At 37.9% G+C, this 19323-nt stretch overlaps 1 protein-coding gene across 20 annotated transcripts in view; it reads right to left on the bottom strand.

The window, feature by feature from the left end:
- The window catches only part of NRXN1 (neurexin 1), a 1124404-nt gene that overhangs the window by 539733 nt on the left and 565348 nt on the right, over positions 1-19323 (bottom strand). For 19 of the 20 annotated variants that reach the window (XM_028103977.1, XM_028103968.2, XM_028103969.2 and 16 more), the window contains 2 exons: positions 6830-7003; positions 824-943 (listed from right to left, as the gene is read on the bottom strand). In XM_028103977.1, coding sequence (XP_027959778.1) covers positions 824-943; positions 6830-7003 — 294 coding nt within the window. Of the gene's footprint in view, positions 1-823; positions 944-1855; positions 1883-6829; positions 7004-19323 lie in introns of all 20 variants that reach the window. The other variant, XM_088026200.1, reaches the window with a different exon arrangement.

Here is a 19323-nt window from a genome sequence, read left to right as displayed (position 1 = left end):
TTTATAATATAAATTATGCACTGTGTTTCACAAGCAGGAAGCTTTGTCAGAAAAATGTTCTTAATATAGTGGAATTTGTTGTTTTGTAGAAAATGCTTTTACCATGCTGATGCATTGCTGTAAAGCATGATCTATTTGAAAGTTAAGAAACAGGACTTTATCTTATATACCAGTTAATTCAGTCTTAAAATTCTCACTGCTACCATATAGATTAGGCACTAACAGATATTCCATGACATAATATGAATGCTGTGTTTCTGAGTCATGCTTATATTGTGAGACTAAAGGGAAAAAAAAAATCCACAAGCGGCTAGAATATAAGAGAAAGTACTTGAAGGACAAAGTTTAAACATTGTTTTTTTAAAGCAAAAGGCAGATATGGGTTTAAAAAGATATAGAAAGAGAGGCATAATGAGACATGTCACCTTTCACGAAAATTACAGCCCTCAACATATAATCTTCTGGAATTAAATATTATTTAATAGAAAGCAATAAGAAATCTCTTTTGAAAACCAGGGGAGGATTGTCATATGTAGGAAATGAAAAAAGATATTTTCAACAAGGTGACCATTAGCAATTCAAAAAATTACAGTCAACAGTTGCAAACCAAAGGCTCACCATCATCACAGGATTTAGCTAATGGCATCCTTGATTAATCCTTTAGTATTTCAAAAATGCCCTTTCCGTAGAAATAACTGCTTCTTCTCACTATGACATTTTAACTTACAGATAATACAAAGACTCCCAGTTTTAGACTCTGGGCATCACACAGTAACTGGAAGCAATGATGACCATCTGAGTCCTTACTCAGAGAGGCACTTACGGTCATTGCAGAGTGGCCCACTGAAGGAAGTCATGCTACAGTCACAGCTGAAGCCATCCCATTGCTGTAAGCACACGCCTTGATTAGAACAGGAGTCCTCTTGACAGGTTGTGCTGGGTCCTGCAAAAATAACCCAAAAGAAACTTGGGTTCTTTAAAAAAAAAACTACAAGTGTTTTGTACATGAGCTAGGTCACATATAGTAGTTGCCAACATCTCAAATTACATGTCCAAACCAGTGTTGAAAGTTCTAGTTCACACACCTGAATTAGCAACAGAGAAGCTGTAATAGGAAGGTTTTCTGAAGTTTCAAATATAGGACAGAATACATTATAATAGTAAACAACAAATAGTAAAAGCAAGCACAGAGCTTCTAGTATGATCATGGTAGCAAGTAATCTCATTCCATCATCAGTAATTCTCTATCACCATTTGGATTTTAGAAAAATGCATGGATCTCCTTAACTTCTGACCAATGAACAGAGACACCATGAGAATGGAGATTAGAGCTTCATGAAATTGAGATAAAGATTGGCAAAGTAACTGAAAAGAGTTATGCAAAAATACCCTAGAAGTTTCCAGAAGTTTCCCTGCACAAACTATGGATAAAGTTATGGTTGTTGGGTGTTTTAGATAGGTATGTTGGCAAGTATCAATTCACATGCTTTAACAATTCATGCAGTTAAACATAAAATGAAAAAGTCTGTATAAATGACATGCCCCATTTAACACACGAGTAAAAAGAATTCTAGTCTATTTCTAAAGAATAACTAGAACACTGAGAAAGAACTAAAAAAAAAAAAAAGATGATCAAAGCACTAGAGGCAATCACTATACAAACATATTCAAGACTGAAAGCCTTTATGCAAACTATGCTATAAAATGAGGTTTCTTGCACAATGTTCAAGAAGGGGAAAAATTAAATCTGAACCCAAACAACAGTTACTGCAAAAATGTAAAAAAAATGTTATTTTGGGGTTTCCACTGTGTATTGGGGGTTTCAGTCTTGTTTTTTACACACAGGGCTATCTACCTTGCAAGTCAGCTTTCATCAATGCAACTTTGTCAGCAAAATAAAAAAAAAAAGCAAAATATATTAAATGTTAGTAAGCAATACCAAAATGGGGCAAACAGAAGAACGTTCAGATTCAAAAAGCATGCTGTTGTAAAGGGGGGAGAAAAAAATGCTATGTAGAGCAAACAAATTAATACTAACAGCCATAAATCTTAAGAGAAGCCAAAAATGAGAAAGCGGTAATTTACTAGAATTTTACTATATGTGTGTGTGTGTGTGTGTGTGTGTACATAATGATTAATTGAGCCGATGACATGTAATGGAAGAAATCAAAAGAGCTTTTGTATTTTTTCCTCTCTTGGATACATATGAATGCATTACCAAAGTGATCACATTGCTTATTTGGAGCATGTGACACCATTTGTCATGTGCACATACAGTGTAGACCATGGTCATTAGCAGACCAATGATCCCTTTCCATTTCTCTTTCCCTCTACATCTTTTTATCTTGCTATTGCAATTAAGGCTTGAAACTGTGATGCCAGCCATTCACTGCCAACAGCTGGACTTGAGAGTGACACCAAACTATCAAAATGTACTATATATATTATTCAGGGCAGATGAGACAAGTAAGGGATGGAAGAAGCAGACTGCAATACCATTCCACTTAAAAAAAAAAAAAATCCCTCTACAAACTTTCAGTGTGGAATGTTTATCTTTGTTCTTACCAGGCTGGGCCTATACCACTTAAGAGTTTCAGAGTTTTGTCAGCATCTTCCCCACCTTCAAAATTCCCTTCAACTCTTCTAAACTGCCCTGTGAATATTTATTACAATAGAACTTCACTAATAAGGACTATCTTAGGGAAGGTTTAAAAGGGAAAGCCCTCCATCTAAATAGTTTTAGAGTAGAACACTGAAGATATTTTCTAGTCAACACAACTTTATAGGTTTTACAGAAATATAAAAATGATACTGGCCCAATTAGATTCTATTAACACTGAGAGCCTGTGAGGTAACTGCTTTAGTGAATAAATGAGAACTACCTGTAATTAGCCTTTGTGTAAATTGACATTTTCGTAAAATGTCTTTTTAAACATGCTCGCTACAACAGTATTTCTATTACAATTTTCTCAGTAAAGGTATTCCTCATAGAAAGTTATTGAATTTAGCCTAACCTATGTGAGTTTTCACAAATTAAGAAACCATAACATTGTAAGAACTAATTATGTAATAACAGCAATAATAGGTATACTAATGGCAATGATAATAATGGTTGTTATTATTAATAATAATTTCCCAGGCCTGGAAGCCCTGAATGGAGGTCACCATTTTTCTCACCTATCTCACCAAAGAACTAAGAACCACTAAGCTGCTTAGTTTTGGCAGTTCCTCCAATCTGTGAGAGGTAAGTGGTCTAATGATCTTTATCCCATGACATTAGAGACTGAAAATAATTATTGTTTGGAAAAACAAAACAAAACAACAAACAACTCTTAAAGCAATACTCCTTTGCACATTCTCTCCTGGGACAAGCAGAGGAGCAGGGAATGGTGCACGCCCCGTGTGGGTCGGGGGCTGGTTATCAATCCGAGGCTGCTCCCTTACTTGCCCAGAAGGTAAGAGCAGGAACAGGAACAGATGAAGAGCCAGATTATCGTTTTTACTTTTATTTCTGTAAAAATTATCAGAGACACAATTGCAACATATACTAAATTCTAAAAATGGTAGAACTACAATCCTGAAGATGAACGTGCCCATATGCTAGAGCAGCAACTCAGAGTACCTGCCAAACCTTTATGTGAGCATAAAGACATGCTTTATTATTATTATTTTTTCATTATCACAACAGTCTTTTTATATTCATGTATTACAAGAGAATGTATGCCAATGCCTGACGAGACACATTTTTCAAAATACTCACCTTCTAAGAACAACATTTAAACATTGACAGGCATTTGCGCAAGACAAAGCCCTGAATTTATTTTCCCTTTAGTTATGTAATGTTCTTTTATTTTGTCACTGAATAAAATTGGGAACAAACCACAAGGACATTTGTATTAAGTGGTTAAGTATATGGATATGTCTGAAAAAGAAAAGAAGTGAAGGTAAAACTAAAATCTCTGGAAACCAAAGAAGCAAGAGAGGAAAGTGTTTTGATGCCTGGACTTTCAAGTATGGTAAACTTGGGTTCAAAGCTTCCATCATCCATGTACGAGCTGTGTGACCTTAGGAAGGTCACCTTACATCTCTGAGGCTCAATTTACTCATCTAAAAAAAGTCAGCACTACCTAATTTACAGAGTTTTGAGGATTCAATGAAAAAGCATATGTAAACTTATTGTCACCAGTGCTAAATCAATGGTAGCTTTAATAATTAAGTATTTCTGTAACTTATTATAATAGTTCTGGGGCTGAATAGTAGGAGACTATGCAAAGAGTGTCTGAATTAATTTTTCCCCTTGAATTTATGTACGAAAGTTATCTTGACTTGGTATTGAGCTTAACTAAGCCTGATTACTGGTGGATTACCAGTCTCTATTTTCTCTTACTCAAGCAGGAAAATGCTACCCTATCAGTGATTTTCAAAATGTGGCCCTTGAAAAAATAGTAACAGCATCATTGTAAGAACATGTTAAAAACATAAATTTTAGGGTCCTGCTGAAGTAGCCACCCTGGGGGTAGTGTTCTGTAATTTGGGTTTTGACAATCCTCCAGGGGATTCTGATACTGGTTCAAGTTTGTAGAAACATTCATCTGAAGGGACTTGGACAAGGCAAGCTTCCTCCCCTCGCTAGTGTGTTATAAGCAGCTATTAGCCAATGCAAATTAGTTAAAAATGGAAGGCAGCGAGTGGTTATTAGGAAAGACCACAAACTTTTTACATGAAAGGGGCTTGGAGATTCATGGGTCTTGTTGGATAGGAATGAGGGAAAATCTTGAAAGATATCATTTGGTTTTTGTCACATTTATAGTATTTCTAGTAATATAAAAGGTGATTCCAATGTGATTTGGATTTAAAACTCCATGAGACAACTATCTTTAGAGAGAGAATTGATCAATCGTCTAGAATTTGATCATTAATCCTAAAAACATATGTACCTCATCAATTACACCTATGGCAGGTATAACTGAGATTATTCTTAGGAATTGTAGAGGATAGAAATAATCATAAATTAAAAGTTGTTAATCTTGATGTTGGAATGGAAAAATCAGGGAAGTGTCAATGCAGAAAGGCAGGGACATGGTAACATTCTAAGAATTAAAAAAAGGGGGTTAAAAAGAGCTAAGAATTATTAAAGCTCAGATATTAAAACATCCTAGATAAGGTAAGGAAGGAACCAAGGTCATAACCTACTGAACGATTTCAAATGTTCAAATAGTAGTTTGTTACCCAAGAGGATGTATAATCATCTTAACCAAGATGCTTAATAAATTATGTTAGAAAATAAAACCAAGTATCATTTCTGCAAATATTCTTTTCTTAGTACAGCTTCCCCTCGTTAGTTTTCCCTTCTACCCACCCACACACATCACCTATGTGCCCGTGGTGGGGGGTCAATGTGTGTGCGTTTGGTTTTCCATCTTGTGGGTGTTTAGCTGTGAACATGTCTGTCTGCTCCTAACATCTCCTTGTAGGTGAGAAGTCATTTACCAAGCAACTTGTAGAAAGGCCTATTTTTGAAAAAAAAAAAAAAAAACTGTCAGGAGTTTGTAGTATTTTTTTCCCTTTTTTTAATGTACATATTCTCACTGGTTAGATCACCTCCAAAAATCCAAGTTATGAACCACATTCTTATATCCACGCAGTAGAAGGGATTATTCACTTAATGATCTTGTTTCCTTTGGTAAACGGAGAAAAGAGTTTCTCTTTGTTTTACAAGTGTTATACCAAAATTGAAATAAAGAAAATAAATATAGCAATAACATTAAAAAAATTCAACAGAGGCTTCTATTAAATAGCATTATCTTCTGGCAGGATTAAAACACAGTTTGAATTTCACCTGACTTTTCAGAGGAATATATATCACCAAGAGAAAAAAAATGTATTTTCAAATAAAAAAACCCTCCACATACTTAGGTAATTGCTAAATCTAATGGCATTATTTTGGCCAAGAAGAGATGATTCATAATCTCCTGGGGGACAGGAATGCGCATGTCTTTCTTTGCCTCTCCCATATGAAATTTCCTTATGAATCTAAAATTTTCAAAATAGCCCAAACTGTTTTCAACATTAAAGGAGAAGCAGCAACACATTCAGAGCCCCCAACTTCAGGATAATGTGATTAAATTACATTTCTGGAGGGAGAATTGGCTCAAATAATCTGAGGTGTTGAAATGAAAATTATCTAAAATGAAAGTAGCAATCAAAAAGTACTCCTACAGATCTTAGTCTGATAGAGAGCACAAAAGAACAGAAAGATACTTGAGCACATTTCTCAAATAAGGAATATTAGTCTTGGGTAATAGAAGAAACCAATTTTTGCTAAAACAAACTGATGATATACAGAAGAAACTTGTGCTAGGTAGATAAAAACCAAATAGTGATGTGACAATGCGTAACTTTACTTTATTGTCCTGTTATATCTTGCTGAATGTAGATGTGAAACAAACAGTATCAAATTGATTGACACTTACTGGAGCAAATCTACTTTTTAAGTCCAGAGAGGGTTATCTATTTAATGTTATAAAGCAGGCATTGCAGAACTGATTAATACACTAATTAGGCAGACTATAGAATACAAAGGAGCAGAAAATAACAAAATCCATACACAGAGCCCCCATCTTACATAAGGCCTTATTGTAGGTTTGCAAACAGTCCAGAAAATTTAGGATTTATGGGATGAAAAGTGAAAAACACAAATAAGGATTTCTAAGCCCTATGTTGGGGCTTGAACAGTAGGCAGAAATAAATTTTGCTGACTGGAGAGATTTGTTCTTATTTATGGGTGGAATTAGAATTACTTAAAGTTTGATTAACAAAGATCTAGTACCTTCACATCCTCTCTCAATCTGTCCATTGCAGAAAAGAGCATCTGAGATGAGGTCTGGAAGTCGTCCATTTAAATCAACTGATGCCAAGCAGCCTTGAAAGCCCTCCTTGGCATGGACAAGTTTCGGCAAAGATTTGTATGTTTCTTTAGCCACTCCTCCTATATACAAGTCACCTGTGGGAAGATCAAAGTTTTGGTCACAAAAGTAACTTGTCATTCCTTTAAACATATAGTAGGTCAGAAAAAAAAAAACAGTTTGGTTTATATTTCATTAAATTAATTTTAAAAAGTCAACTTATAATTAGATATCTTCCTATAAGTGTAAAACACAGAAGTGTTTGGGTAATATATCAGCACTCAAAGACATTTCTAGAAGCTATTTCCACAGAGAATTGAATAAGCTCAATACAGGGTAGCCAAGTGAAAGGAATATGGGCCATGGAGTTGCATATCCTTGCACTGAAATCCAAGCCTGGTTATTTACCAACTCTACGGCTTTTAACTTTTTTTTTTTCAGTTTCTTTGATCATTAGAAATCTCATTTCTAAAATACGAATGATAAAATCTGTTCTATAGGTTTTCATGAGAATTAAATGAGATAAAATAAATATAGGAAGTATCCACTACAGTAAAATAGGAAGTAGATACTCAGTCAACCTTCTGCTTAGAGAACTCTGGGTCTTTCAGTTCATCAGAAGCTCAACAAATTCTCTCTAGGTCCCACAATTATCTTTTATATTAGGCTTAAGACCATTATCCTTACTTGTACTTATCGTATTCACTAACTGACTCCCATAATAGTCTGCACATATCTGAATAGTACATCCTTTTTCAGATTTTGTTTTATGCCACTGAATTCTTTATGCTGCTCTGGGATCTGTTAACAAGTTATTATTTATTTTTTCTGATTTTATTGCAGTTTCTAATGGAACACTTTGCTCTGCTTTGTCATTTCATGTCTCTAGGTGTGAGATTTCCCAACTTCATGGACCACTACTTAAAAGAAATATTGCAATCCATGTTTGATTTTGTTTCATTTCCTATCAAAGATTATTTGCCATATCTGTATGGCACTGAGTAGATGTAATTCACTGACTTTAGTAAACAATCAATGCAGAATATATAGAGGGTGACCCCCACATTCCATAATATATGTTCCTGTTTAAAAGCTCTGCTAACATACTCTATTGAGCTATCTACTTTTCTGACCTTTCATTGTCAGTTGAATTTTCTCTCTCATTTCAACCATCCTAACTTTCATACCACCTGATACCTTTTCCCCAATGTAACACAAAACTCCTACATTCCTAATGTTTCTCTGGGTCCCTCTGTGTTGTCTTCATGGGACTTGGGATAAAGGAGAACTGATACCCAAGTGAATGCTCATCCTGTTTGTTGAATCATGAGTAATAAAGTTCTTGGTCTCTGACCCAGAAAGCTTCTGTCTTCTGCCAGCATCCGTGAAACAGTGATAAGCTAACCTAGTAGATTTTAAGTAGGCTGAAATCAAACCACAGATACAACAGTCCTGAATTGTACTGAGTAAAGTGAGTTGCTTAAAGTCATTTAGCCCTAGAAACCGAGAACTTAGGTCCCTGACCTATTAACTAAAGCTCTAGATATTACACTAGGATGCCACTGATCCTGCATAATTTGTATGGAAGGGACTGAATGTGTTTACTTCCCCTCTTAAATAAAACATCTTTGACTACTAACTATATTCTTAATATTAAAGAATAGGATGGTTTACATCTGAGATGGGATACTATTTTTGAAATATCTTGTTTTTTTCACCCTATTTCCTTTTTCTCCATGGTCTTTTCCCCTCATTTAAATTTAAAGTCATTGTGTTTTCATTATCTCAGAGAAAGGATAAGAATCAAAAACCAAAGATACCAAATTACCTTTCTGCATTTAAGTCTTAAAAGCCAAGACTCTTAAAGAAATGAAAGAGAGAGAATATACGGGCAACTACATGAGAAGAATAAATCTTTCCTGCCCCTCATGAGGCAAACAGGAGAGAAAACTGGAAGAAAAGAAATGTGAGCATCGTCATCGATGAATACCAAAAAGCAGACACCGTGCTCTAATTTGAGGGCTGAGCCCCGGTGGAGGTCAAAACTTTAGGTAAGTTTAGAGAATGACATTGATTAGTGTGCACTTCCTCAAGAGAACCCAGAGGCAACAGTGAAATCCTTGGGAAAACATGAGTGCCTGGTAGATTTAGACATGCTAGGAACTTAGCCTCACAGAACTTCCCATTTTCCAGCTGTGGTATGGGAGCACCACAATTCCCAGAGTTTCACAGAAATAAACAGAAAAAGAATGACCTTAATGGGTCATGCACACAAGAATGATGATGCTGGCAATTTAGTGGGCACTTAAGTTATGAATATAGAATACTAGAGACCAGCTCCTGTGTAATCTCCCCAAAGATTGGTACAGTGAAGTCGCCCCCCCCCCCAAATAATTTAGACACAATCTCAGGGAAATAAGGAAGCTAAAATTGCCTGAGATTACATTTTCACTAACTCAAAGAATCAGAACTCAAACTGGAAACCAAGATGAGTTATAGAAAAATAGAGAGTTACCTTTCTTGCACATCTGAGATTCTGGGCAGAGATTTACACTGTTACACATCACACATCAATGCAAGGAGAGGCTCCCTCCATTCATTTGTTGAACTGAATTTGTTAGAAAATTTCAGCTCTCCTCCAGGCCTAATGGATGTTGTGTTAGAGAACAGAGGGGAGTTAAGTGAAGAATTCTCGGCACTGCTTCGGGCTTTTTGGAGGTAGAACTCATACTGAAAGTTATGTATGGGACACTACATGTTTGCTAACCATCCTTCCTCTTTCCAGTTGTAACCTCCTGGAAGAGACAGACTGTGTCTCTCTTTGTTTCACATTCTCCCCCAGTGCCTCATACTGGGGGACAAGCACAATGGGCACTCAATACACATTGTCAGCCACCTGATGGACTGAGGTCACAGTAGAAAGGAATCAAGAAAGGAAGAATGCTAAGGCAACACGTGGTGAGAGCTAATTCTAAAAAGCTTCTTTCCTTCCTTTCCCTGCTTCCTGCAACGATCCTGTTTTTTTCTTCTTGGCAAACATATGCGCCCGAACAACTTTTCAGAGATTACTGAAAAGAAGTAGTAATCTTTCCCTTGTGTTATTAAAGAGCAGAAAATATTGATTCAAGTAGTGCAGGATACAAGCCTCAATCCTACACTAAGGTGGATGAGAGTGTGATTTATAAGTAGGGAATGCATTCTCATTTTCATTACTGAGGCTGCACTTAGCACCACCACTTAATACTGTCTTTATAAACTCTTCGTATAGTAGATGGTGGTCTAAAGTCCCCTGGTGGGTTGGCCTATGAAGAGAGCAAAGGAAACCCTTAAGTGGCCTGAGCCCCATGTAGGCATTAGCCCTTCATCAAAGACGCAGCTTCTCTTTTTGATCCTGGAGGTGATGCAAGTTAAAATGACCCATTAGCACTAATGGGATCTTGCAGGCAAAATCCTGTACATGGAAAGGAGGATATACTATCTAATGACCTTATGTGTGAACAAAAGCCAGGATGGACATCTAATAAGAGACAGGTTCCTACAGACTTGAAGCCAGTCTGTTACCCCTTCTCCAAGCTGATGAAGGGCTGATTTTTATTCCTATCCTTTAAGCAGACCCTGCATGAATTGATGAGGCAATGATGGAATTGGGGCATTTTTAGCAGGAGATGCTGAGAACATGCATAAACCCAGATAACCTCAAGCCTTTGGAAAGTTTTTTTTTTTTTTTTTTTAAGAAATCTCAGAATACCCTTATCTTTAGACTAGTGCAGCATATATACACACTCTCAAGACTGTTATCTGTAGAAGGATCTGAGGTGATAACACAGGTATCCACACTCCAGCGTTGCGTAGTAATGAGGAGGGAATCGTGCACAGGCTTTTCACTTATAAGTGGCTATAAACGTCGGCCCTGCCACTTACTGGTTGTCTTAGCGCAGGCACATTAAGTTATGTAACTTCTTTCAGAGTCAGATTCTTCATATGTGAAACGCCTACCTCGCAAGGCTGTGGGGATTACAGAGAAGGTATGCAAGTGCCAGGTAGAGAGCATGCACTCAGCACACGGGGTTACTGGTGTGACTGTGTTGATATGTCTGGTGAGGACTGTACATCTATAGTGTAGCTCATTCTAGGTTGAAAGTAGTGAGAGATACAGAAGAATGAGAAGTCTAGGCTGTCTCCTTGTTTCTAGTATAAGTGGAACGACAAGATGTCAAATTTACATCTTATTTGACTTTAGTTTACAGTCACGTGTATACTTGACGTATGACTTGCTCTATGCTGTAAGAAGCTCAAGAGGCTCCTTGGACGTTTTCTGTTACAAACCCAGCTGCACTGAACCTGGTAACAACAAAAGGACAATGATTTGATAAATATCTTCTAATCTGATGTAAACAGATTAGGAAACACAAGAATTCTATAAAGCCCAAGGGCCAGGTCAAAAGATTCCAGCTAAATGTGCCTTATAAAATCAGAAAAATAAAAGGCTTGTGTGAACTTTGATTATAACGTGGAGCATGATGGAAGAGTTTAGACCAGAAGAAAGTATAGGATATATTACTCTGTAATAGCATAAATGTAGTGCCAGCCCTGGAGAAGACAACAGATAAAATAAATACAGCATTCAAGAAAGTATAAAAGGCCAGACTTGGCTGGAAGGCAATGATAAATAATGTTGGATCAGTTAAGTCAAAGTCTATTGAATAACACAACAGAATTTATGACTATTGGTTTAAAAAAAAAAAAGACAATGAGAAATCCAAAAATATAAGTCTAGGAGACAACAGAATTTGAAGCAGTGATAATTTGGACAGAAGCGAGGGAACAGTATTTAACACTAAACATGTGGAATCTGAGTAGGAGGGATCAGATGATATGAACCAGGGTCTTTGGGAAGAGATGCTGGGACTGGAAGGTGTGGCTTGATAGCCATCAACCAAAAGCAGGTAAATGAAGTGGTGTAAGACTTTTTCTCTTTTGTTAAAACAGGGAGCATACGGCAATTAGAGCAAGGACTCCAAGCTCTGCCTACTAGCAGCAGAATGCAAGTATCAAGGTATAATTAGTTCTTTGACTCAGCTTTCCTGTTTATTCATATGAATTTTTTTGGGGGTGCTTCTTAAACATCTCACTTTCCTAATTAAAAAGAGCATACATTAAAGAGAACAAGTGCTTTGTAGATTTGGATGGCTAAAACTCTAGGGAAACTTAAGAAGGCTCTGTCAATCTCTTATAAGTGGCATTTGGGGAAAAAAAAAGCTGAATACGCGCTGCCTTTCTTTCTTGCTGGTTGGACTGGAGAAAGTACAATTCTGGAGGCTCTGCTTTGGCAGGATTGGACCTTGGACAGCAAATTGGGACACAAGCCTAACTCTCCTTTCAATTCTTGTTGTGACTGGCTGGTAGAAAAAGTGCAATCAGACCAGGCTAATTTTTTTTCTTTTTTTTTTTTTTTTAATAAAGATTTAATTTATTTATTTGACAGTGAGAGAGAGAGAGAACACACAAGCAAGGAGAGTGGGAGGCAGAAGGAGAAGCAGGCTCCCTGCTGAGCATGGAGCCCGATGTGAGACTCAATCCCAGGACTCTGGGACCATGACCTGAGCCAAAGGCAGATGCTTAACGGATGAGCCACACAGGTGCCCCAGAGCAGGCTAATTTCTGAGAGTTATTCTGCAGGAAAAGTGACTTCCCTTCCCCCAGGGAACAGATGAACTCTGCCCCCAAATTTGAATCATCATCTTTAATTTTAATCTTTTGTTGCACATCTACAAATGAACATCCGCAGGTCACATACTGACCGTATACCTTAATACAGGCTTTTCTTTGGGAGACAAATTAAATGTAGATCTGTTTTTATAATAGGCATGCCCTGTTAGAAGAAAACTCATCTTTAATCCCCAGGGAACAAACTCTCATTTATTTATGTTTTTTTTTTTTTTTTCCTGGGGAGAAAGCTGAAGTCACTATTTCCTCTGACTACTTAAACAAATTATTTTAAATTACTGAAGGCAAAAGCATGGGGAGTCATTAATATTTCTGTAACACATTTAGGCTTAAGAGTAGACAAATGGAAACTTAAAACAAACCACACATGGGATTGAACAACAAGCACCATCCAAGACCACACGTAAGATTAGAGGAAACCAAACGTTCAATACTAAAGTCAAAGTTGGCAATTCAAGTAGATGTTTTGCTGCAAGATACAAGATCTGTGTCTTTTATAGGTCTCTTAAAAAAAAAAGTTAGTTTTAGAAACTCTTTGCTGAGGAACGCTCAGTGGTCACCAGTTTGATTATTCGTTATTCCTTAACTTTTCTATACCTTAGTCTTCCTTGACATATAAGGTCTAGTCCTAAAATGACCTGGCTTTACTTCTGTAGTAGACATCTGTAAACCTGTACCTTTAGGCTTACCCTGGATTTCTAAGCTCAGCCTAAAATCAAGCCATCATCTCTCCCCTGCACTGGGAAACTACTTCTAGACCTCCCTGCTACCCAAACTGAAATTTCAAAAATCATTTTTAAACTGCATTCTGTATCTCAGAGCTTTCATTTAAATTATTGCCAAGAACTGATGACTCAGCTTTGCCAATACTTCAGACATTTGTCCCTCTGTTTTACATTTTTTTTCCAGTTCTTGTCTACCTTTCCCCTTGTCCCAGACACCATCTAGCCTCCTCATCAACACCACATCAGTCTCCCCCTGTGTTCTGATAGCTTCCATACTTACCTCCAGCTTCTAAATAAAACCAGAGGCTTAGCAGTATTCGAGTGTTCATAACATTTTGAACCTCTTTTCTGACAACCACCTTATTTTTTCCCCAGTTCTTTGTGTGACTAACTTATCTTCCTGTTATTTTATAAATTCCTTGAAAAATGATCATGAGCTAAGCATCTTCATGTTCTCATTTTCACTTAGTAATCACTGAATAACTGGATGAATGGATGGACTGGCGGGTTTGCACTCACTAAATAATCACTTGAACAATAAAGACATAGTGAAGGTTTAATGAATATAGCAATCATGTTTGTCGCTCGTTCCCTCCACCTGAGAAATAATGAAGTTAATTTTGGGGAATTTTTCTTCTACTGACTCCTTTCTTGAACGCAGAAGTGAAGTCATCCAACTCATTAAGAAAATTCAATGCAGTGGCATTTTTTTCTCCATTCTAATAGAGTAATCCATGATCAATTTTTTTAAAAAGAGAGAAAGAGCAAGAGAAAATATGCATGAGCGGGGGGAGGGGCAGAGGGAGAGAGAGAATCTCAAGCAGGCTCCCCGCTGAGCAGAGAGAGCCAGAGGCGGGCTCAGTCCCATGACCCATGAGATCATAATTCCAGCAGAAACCAAGAGTCAGACACTCAACTGACTGAGCCACCCAGGTGCCCCAATCCATGATCATTTTAAGTAACATATATTGAATTTATTTGCAGAGAGAGGCAGACAAAGATAGAAGTACAGAAACAGTTTAGGCTATCAATGTGTGTTGATGAGAACCCCTTGAGGAGTGTTTTGCAGTTAAAATAAGTGCAAAAATCTTTGTGGGAAATGAAACTCCAGCCCACCCTGGTCCTCTGCCTCATTCTGTCTCTGGCTATTCTGTTGTTCTCTGTGTTGCTCCATAAAAACATGATCTAATTTATGTGGCCTCCATAGGTACACTTCACACTGTGGACCATTTACACTATTTCTCCCGACTCTTCTATTCTGTCCCCCCTGTTGGCATCACAGGAAGGCATGCATTTACTGTTTGTGGCCATAGAACAGTGCCAAGCTGACTTTGTGGACTCCTGATGCTCTACCCTAGGAAATCTCTTCATCCTGATCTGCACTAACTATGAGTTTTTAGGTGTCTCACTCCACACAGCCCTTGGGCCACCACCCAAGGACTTCTAGGAGTAGAGTCTTTCTGGTCTGCTGCTACTATCTCTTAGCTCCTTGCCAACCACAGGTATTCCTGATCCTACAGCAGGCTCCCACATCCAACAGGAGAGTGCTTTTGCTAAAAAGACTCTCCATTTCACAAAAGTCATGGAGACAACTGAATTTAAATGTACAGAGCCCTGTCTGGGTAAGAGAGAGAGCCTCCCCACAGCTTTGAGTCCCAACCATTGCCATGGTCAAAACCAGAAAAGACAGCATTGACTTTAGAGGACAGCAATGACTGATGTTGGTGCAGTATACTAAACTTCAGTGAGCACTTGGACAGGTATCATTTCATTTGATTTTTGCCTCTTGAGTGACAAAGGGAATAACGGTTATCTTGGAGAACATGTCACAGATGAAGACACTATGGTTCAAGGCTACAATGCTAGAAAATGGCAGGGCTTGCTTCCAAACACAGGTCCCCTGAGACTATGATGATTTTTTCACCGACTCTGCACTGGTTTATACACTGTATTTAACTAAAGGGGGCAAGTGCCCAATTTGAACAGCTCCACTATTCTCAAACACAGGGATGTTTTAGAGTATCTTGGCCAGTGGAGGAAAGTAACAGCAATAAATGTTAGCAGGAGCCCATGCACACTAACACAGATGCCCAGGACAATGGGAGACTCAACTGCACGCTAACAGAGTAATCTGATGGAGACAAAATCAATTTGCTTCCACATGAATATTAGGTATCAAAATTCTGATGAGTGGGTAGAATTCTTAGGATTCCCCAATTTGATTTTTAGATATGGCAGCTATTTTTGAATTGCCTCCTACAAAGAGTTAAGTAGGACGTCTGCATTCATTGATGGCCCAACTTAATACTTGTGTATGAACAGGTTGGGGGGGGGGTGGGCTCTGATCAAGTCTACATTCAGACTTTAATGTTTTCCTTGTAGTGAGCCTTAAGAGTTAATATTGTCATTATGCTTATAAATAGGACACATAATGCTTTCAACATTCTGAAATTTTTGGTTCTGATATTTTCAAAACAAACTTGCCCCAAAAAAGAATTTTTGTTTTAAAAGGGAGGATTCTAAAACTTACAACTCGAAGACAGATTCTGTTTGTGTTTGGCCAACAGACTGTGAGGGAAAGCTGGTGGGCATGCTAAATGGGAAATAATAAAATGAAATTGCTACGGAGGTGTGTGTAGCAATCCATCTTCTTTTAAACCCACTCTATGCCAGTGACACCATGGCATATGGGGTACAAGTTCAGGCATATAAATTCATGCCAAGCTAACTTTGTCTCATGGCTTCGTAAATTTGCGTTTAGGTGAAAAAACGGTTCAGATAGTATCATTATTTTTCCTGTTCCTCATCCGATTGACAGCCAGTGTAGATACCTTAGACATCCTTTTAGCATCAGACAGTCCTGTCACCATTTCCTGTTTCATTTTTCATTCAGTGTGTGATGTTCTCTGGGACCACATACAGCTTGCAGAGGTTCTCCATCTCAAAAATAATGTCATACCTTAAACATGCACAGAACCTCCATTTGGGTGCTCTGCCGCCCCCATTCCATTTGATCCTCATACCAGTTCTTCACGACAGGTAGGAAGTTGTTATTAACCCCACGTGCAGGTAAGCAAAAGACCCTACTGAAAAGGTAAGCTAATTGCCCAAGGCAATGCAACCAGTACCAGAAGAATGGCGCAAAAACTTCTAACTCCCAGGCTACCTCTTCTCCTGCTAACTACACGGCCTCCTATTTTTGCTAAAAACCATCTCAGTGACAGGAATAGTACAGGTGGAGGAGTTTAGAAATAACTGTTCCTGGAATTAACAGAGATTTATAACTAAGGGACCACTAAGAGGACCTATGCAAATCTTCTTTTTCCTAAGATTGTGAGTGGTTCTGTAAAGCAATTTGGCTTTCTTTCTTTTTCAAAATAACTTTCCTCACTCAAAGAATTTTCTTTTCCTATTTCAAAATAAAGGAACATTTATTTTGGGTGGGGAAGATCTAGTGCTATGCAGGGTGAGTTTAGAACAGCTCTTCCCTATAACAATGGCCTGTTTAATGCAGGTCAAAAAAGTGGCATTTGTTCTCAAGTAGGATATACAGAATAATAATAATAAAAAAAAAAAACACTAGTGGTTTTTTTGGATAGCATGGAAAGACAAAAATGATATAAAGTACACCAAAAAAACTTTATGGACATTGCCAAAAATCTTCTAAAATACAGGAGATTTAGAATCTTTTTTTTTTAAAGATTTTTTATTTATTTATTTGACAGAGACACAGCGAGAGGGAACACAAGCAGGGGGGAGTGGGAGAGGGAGAAGCAGGCTTCCTGCGGACCCTGACTTCCTCAGGACCCTGGGATCATGACCTGAGCCAGAGGCAGATGCTTAACGACTGAGCCACCCAGGTTCCCCTACAGGCGCTTTACAGAGCCAAATAAAACCCTTATTTTTTTCCTTAAGTATCTGACGTTTTCTTTCTTTCTTTTTTTTTCTTTCTTTTTTTTTTTCTTTTTTTTTCTGTGCCTGAAAGATGGAATATTCTCAATCAGGCTATCAAATCCCTCTGGCATACTGTAATTCCCTACTTCTTGTCTCCAAATACTTTGTTTTTCCAATATTTAAATTACTCTTAAGGAGAAAAGCAAATACTTAACAACAATGACAAAATGGGTAACAGGGAGGTGTGGGCAACCTTCCCTAAAGGCTAGGACAATGGAGGGCTTAACAACAGAATGGACTGCAAACAGCCTACAGATACAAGCTAAAGATTGATTGATAGGCCAATGATCAATCATCCAACCAAGTACTTAATTTTCTTGGGCCTGTTTTAAGTACCTATAAATACAAGTGTTCTATAGAATACATATTAAGAACATCAACAATTAAAATTGTTGGTTATAGTGCTTGAGAAAGACTTCAGGGGCTAAGGAGATAGAACCAATATATAGGTTCTACCCAAGCATTTGGGTGGATGAACATGTAGAAAATGAAAGTAGAAATATCCAGTTCTCTTGTAAATACCACAAGTGAAATTTTGAGCACTATACAATGTAGTCATGTACAAGTTTGAAGTTCTAAATGGAAGAGGAAATTTTTTCTTTATTACATAACATTTCACCCTAAGATCAAAAAAAGCAGTATCTTTCACTCTAGACATTCAGAAGAAATTCCTTTTTTTATGTGTTGGCAAATACACAGAGTAGTATTTAAATATTCCCACAAACCTGGGTTCAAATTCTATTTCTAGGCAACTCACTCAGCCTTTCTGAGTCTCCGTTTTCTCATCTGTAACATGGACACACTAACATCTCACTCACCTAATTGTTGTAAAGATTAAGAAGCCACACCTATGAAAAAGAATATCAAAATTTAAGTCCTGGCTAAAGGGCCAACACAATAGATACAAAATAATCTGAGTCTGAGACAGACAGCCCAGTGTAAAATGTACACACTTCCTGACTGCAAAAAAAAATTTTTTTAAAGTTCTATAATGTAAAATGATTATAGAATTGTCTTAACAGTAAGCCCAAACATTTCCTCGAAACCAGTATATGGTACAAATACATTCTGAAGTGATGGCTTGAGGGAAAAAATAATATTGTAGGTTATATTTGAACATCATGCTTATTTAATTTAACGATTTCACATTTAAGCCCTTAACACAGTGTCTGACACATAGGTACTCAATAAATGACATTATTTATTAAGTTACTAATTATGACGTTGATGGCACTAATGCAGGCGGTTTATACATCTCTGAACAGAGAACAAAGACAAATGCCAGGCCAGGAGACAGTTTCTTTCACAAAAACACTAAGTTTTGCATATCACCTCTTTGCTGTGCAGGATTCAAACTTGTGTCCCAGCAAAAGTACTAACAATTCTCAGACCATCAAGCTTCTCAAAAATAGATGGAACCGTGCTTGTCTGATTTATAAATGCCAAAGGTCTGCTGTGTTGTAGAGAGAGTACAATACCACAGGACCTTAAACGGCTTGGGGAAGTCTTTTTCCAGTCCCAGAGCTCCAAGGGGAACCGATGGTGGGCAATGCAAGTAGAGGGTGTAATGAAGTGAGAGTGGGTAGGGGCAGAAGAGGTGGCGGAGCCTCGTGCAGCCTGCCTAAGGATGTTTATAACCAAGCTCTAAGGAACCTGGATAAGTGGCTTGAGTATTGCCAATGCCTGTCATATCCAGGTGGGCTTTATAAGATCCCCCCTCCTTATAAACCCTTGAGCTTCAAAGAGCACTTTGGCTGATCTTGGGCACTGTTGTGAGAAATGAGATCTCATGTGCCAAGTATTTATAAGAGTACATGGGATAGGGGCGCCTGGGTGGCTCAGTCGTTAAGCGTCTGCCTTCGGCTCGGGTCATGGTCCTGGGGTCCTGGGTTCGAGCCCCATATCGGGCTCCCTGCTCTGCGGGAAGCCTGCTTCTCCCTCTCCCGCTCCCCCTGCTTGTGTTCCCTCTCTCGCTGTGTCTCTCTGTCAAATAAATAAAATCTTAAAAAAAA

This window comes from Eumetopias jubatus, unplaced genomic scaffold, assembly GCF_037043125.1.
Source record: "Eumetopias jubatus isolate StellerSeaLion01/CBP00866 unplaced genomic scaffold, mEumJub1_p1.0 scaffold_9, whole genome shotgun sequence".
Lineage (NCBI taxonomy): Eukaryota > Metazoa > Chordata > Mammalia > Carnivora > Otariidae > Eumetopias > Eumetopias jubatus.
The sequence above is the reverse complement of the archived record's forward strand: the minus strand, read 5'-3'. Positions and strand labels throughout refer to the sequence as shown.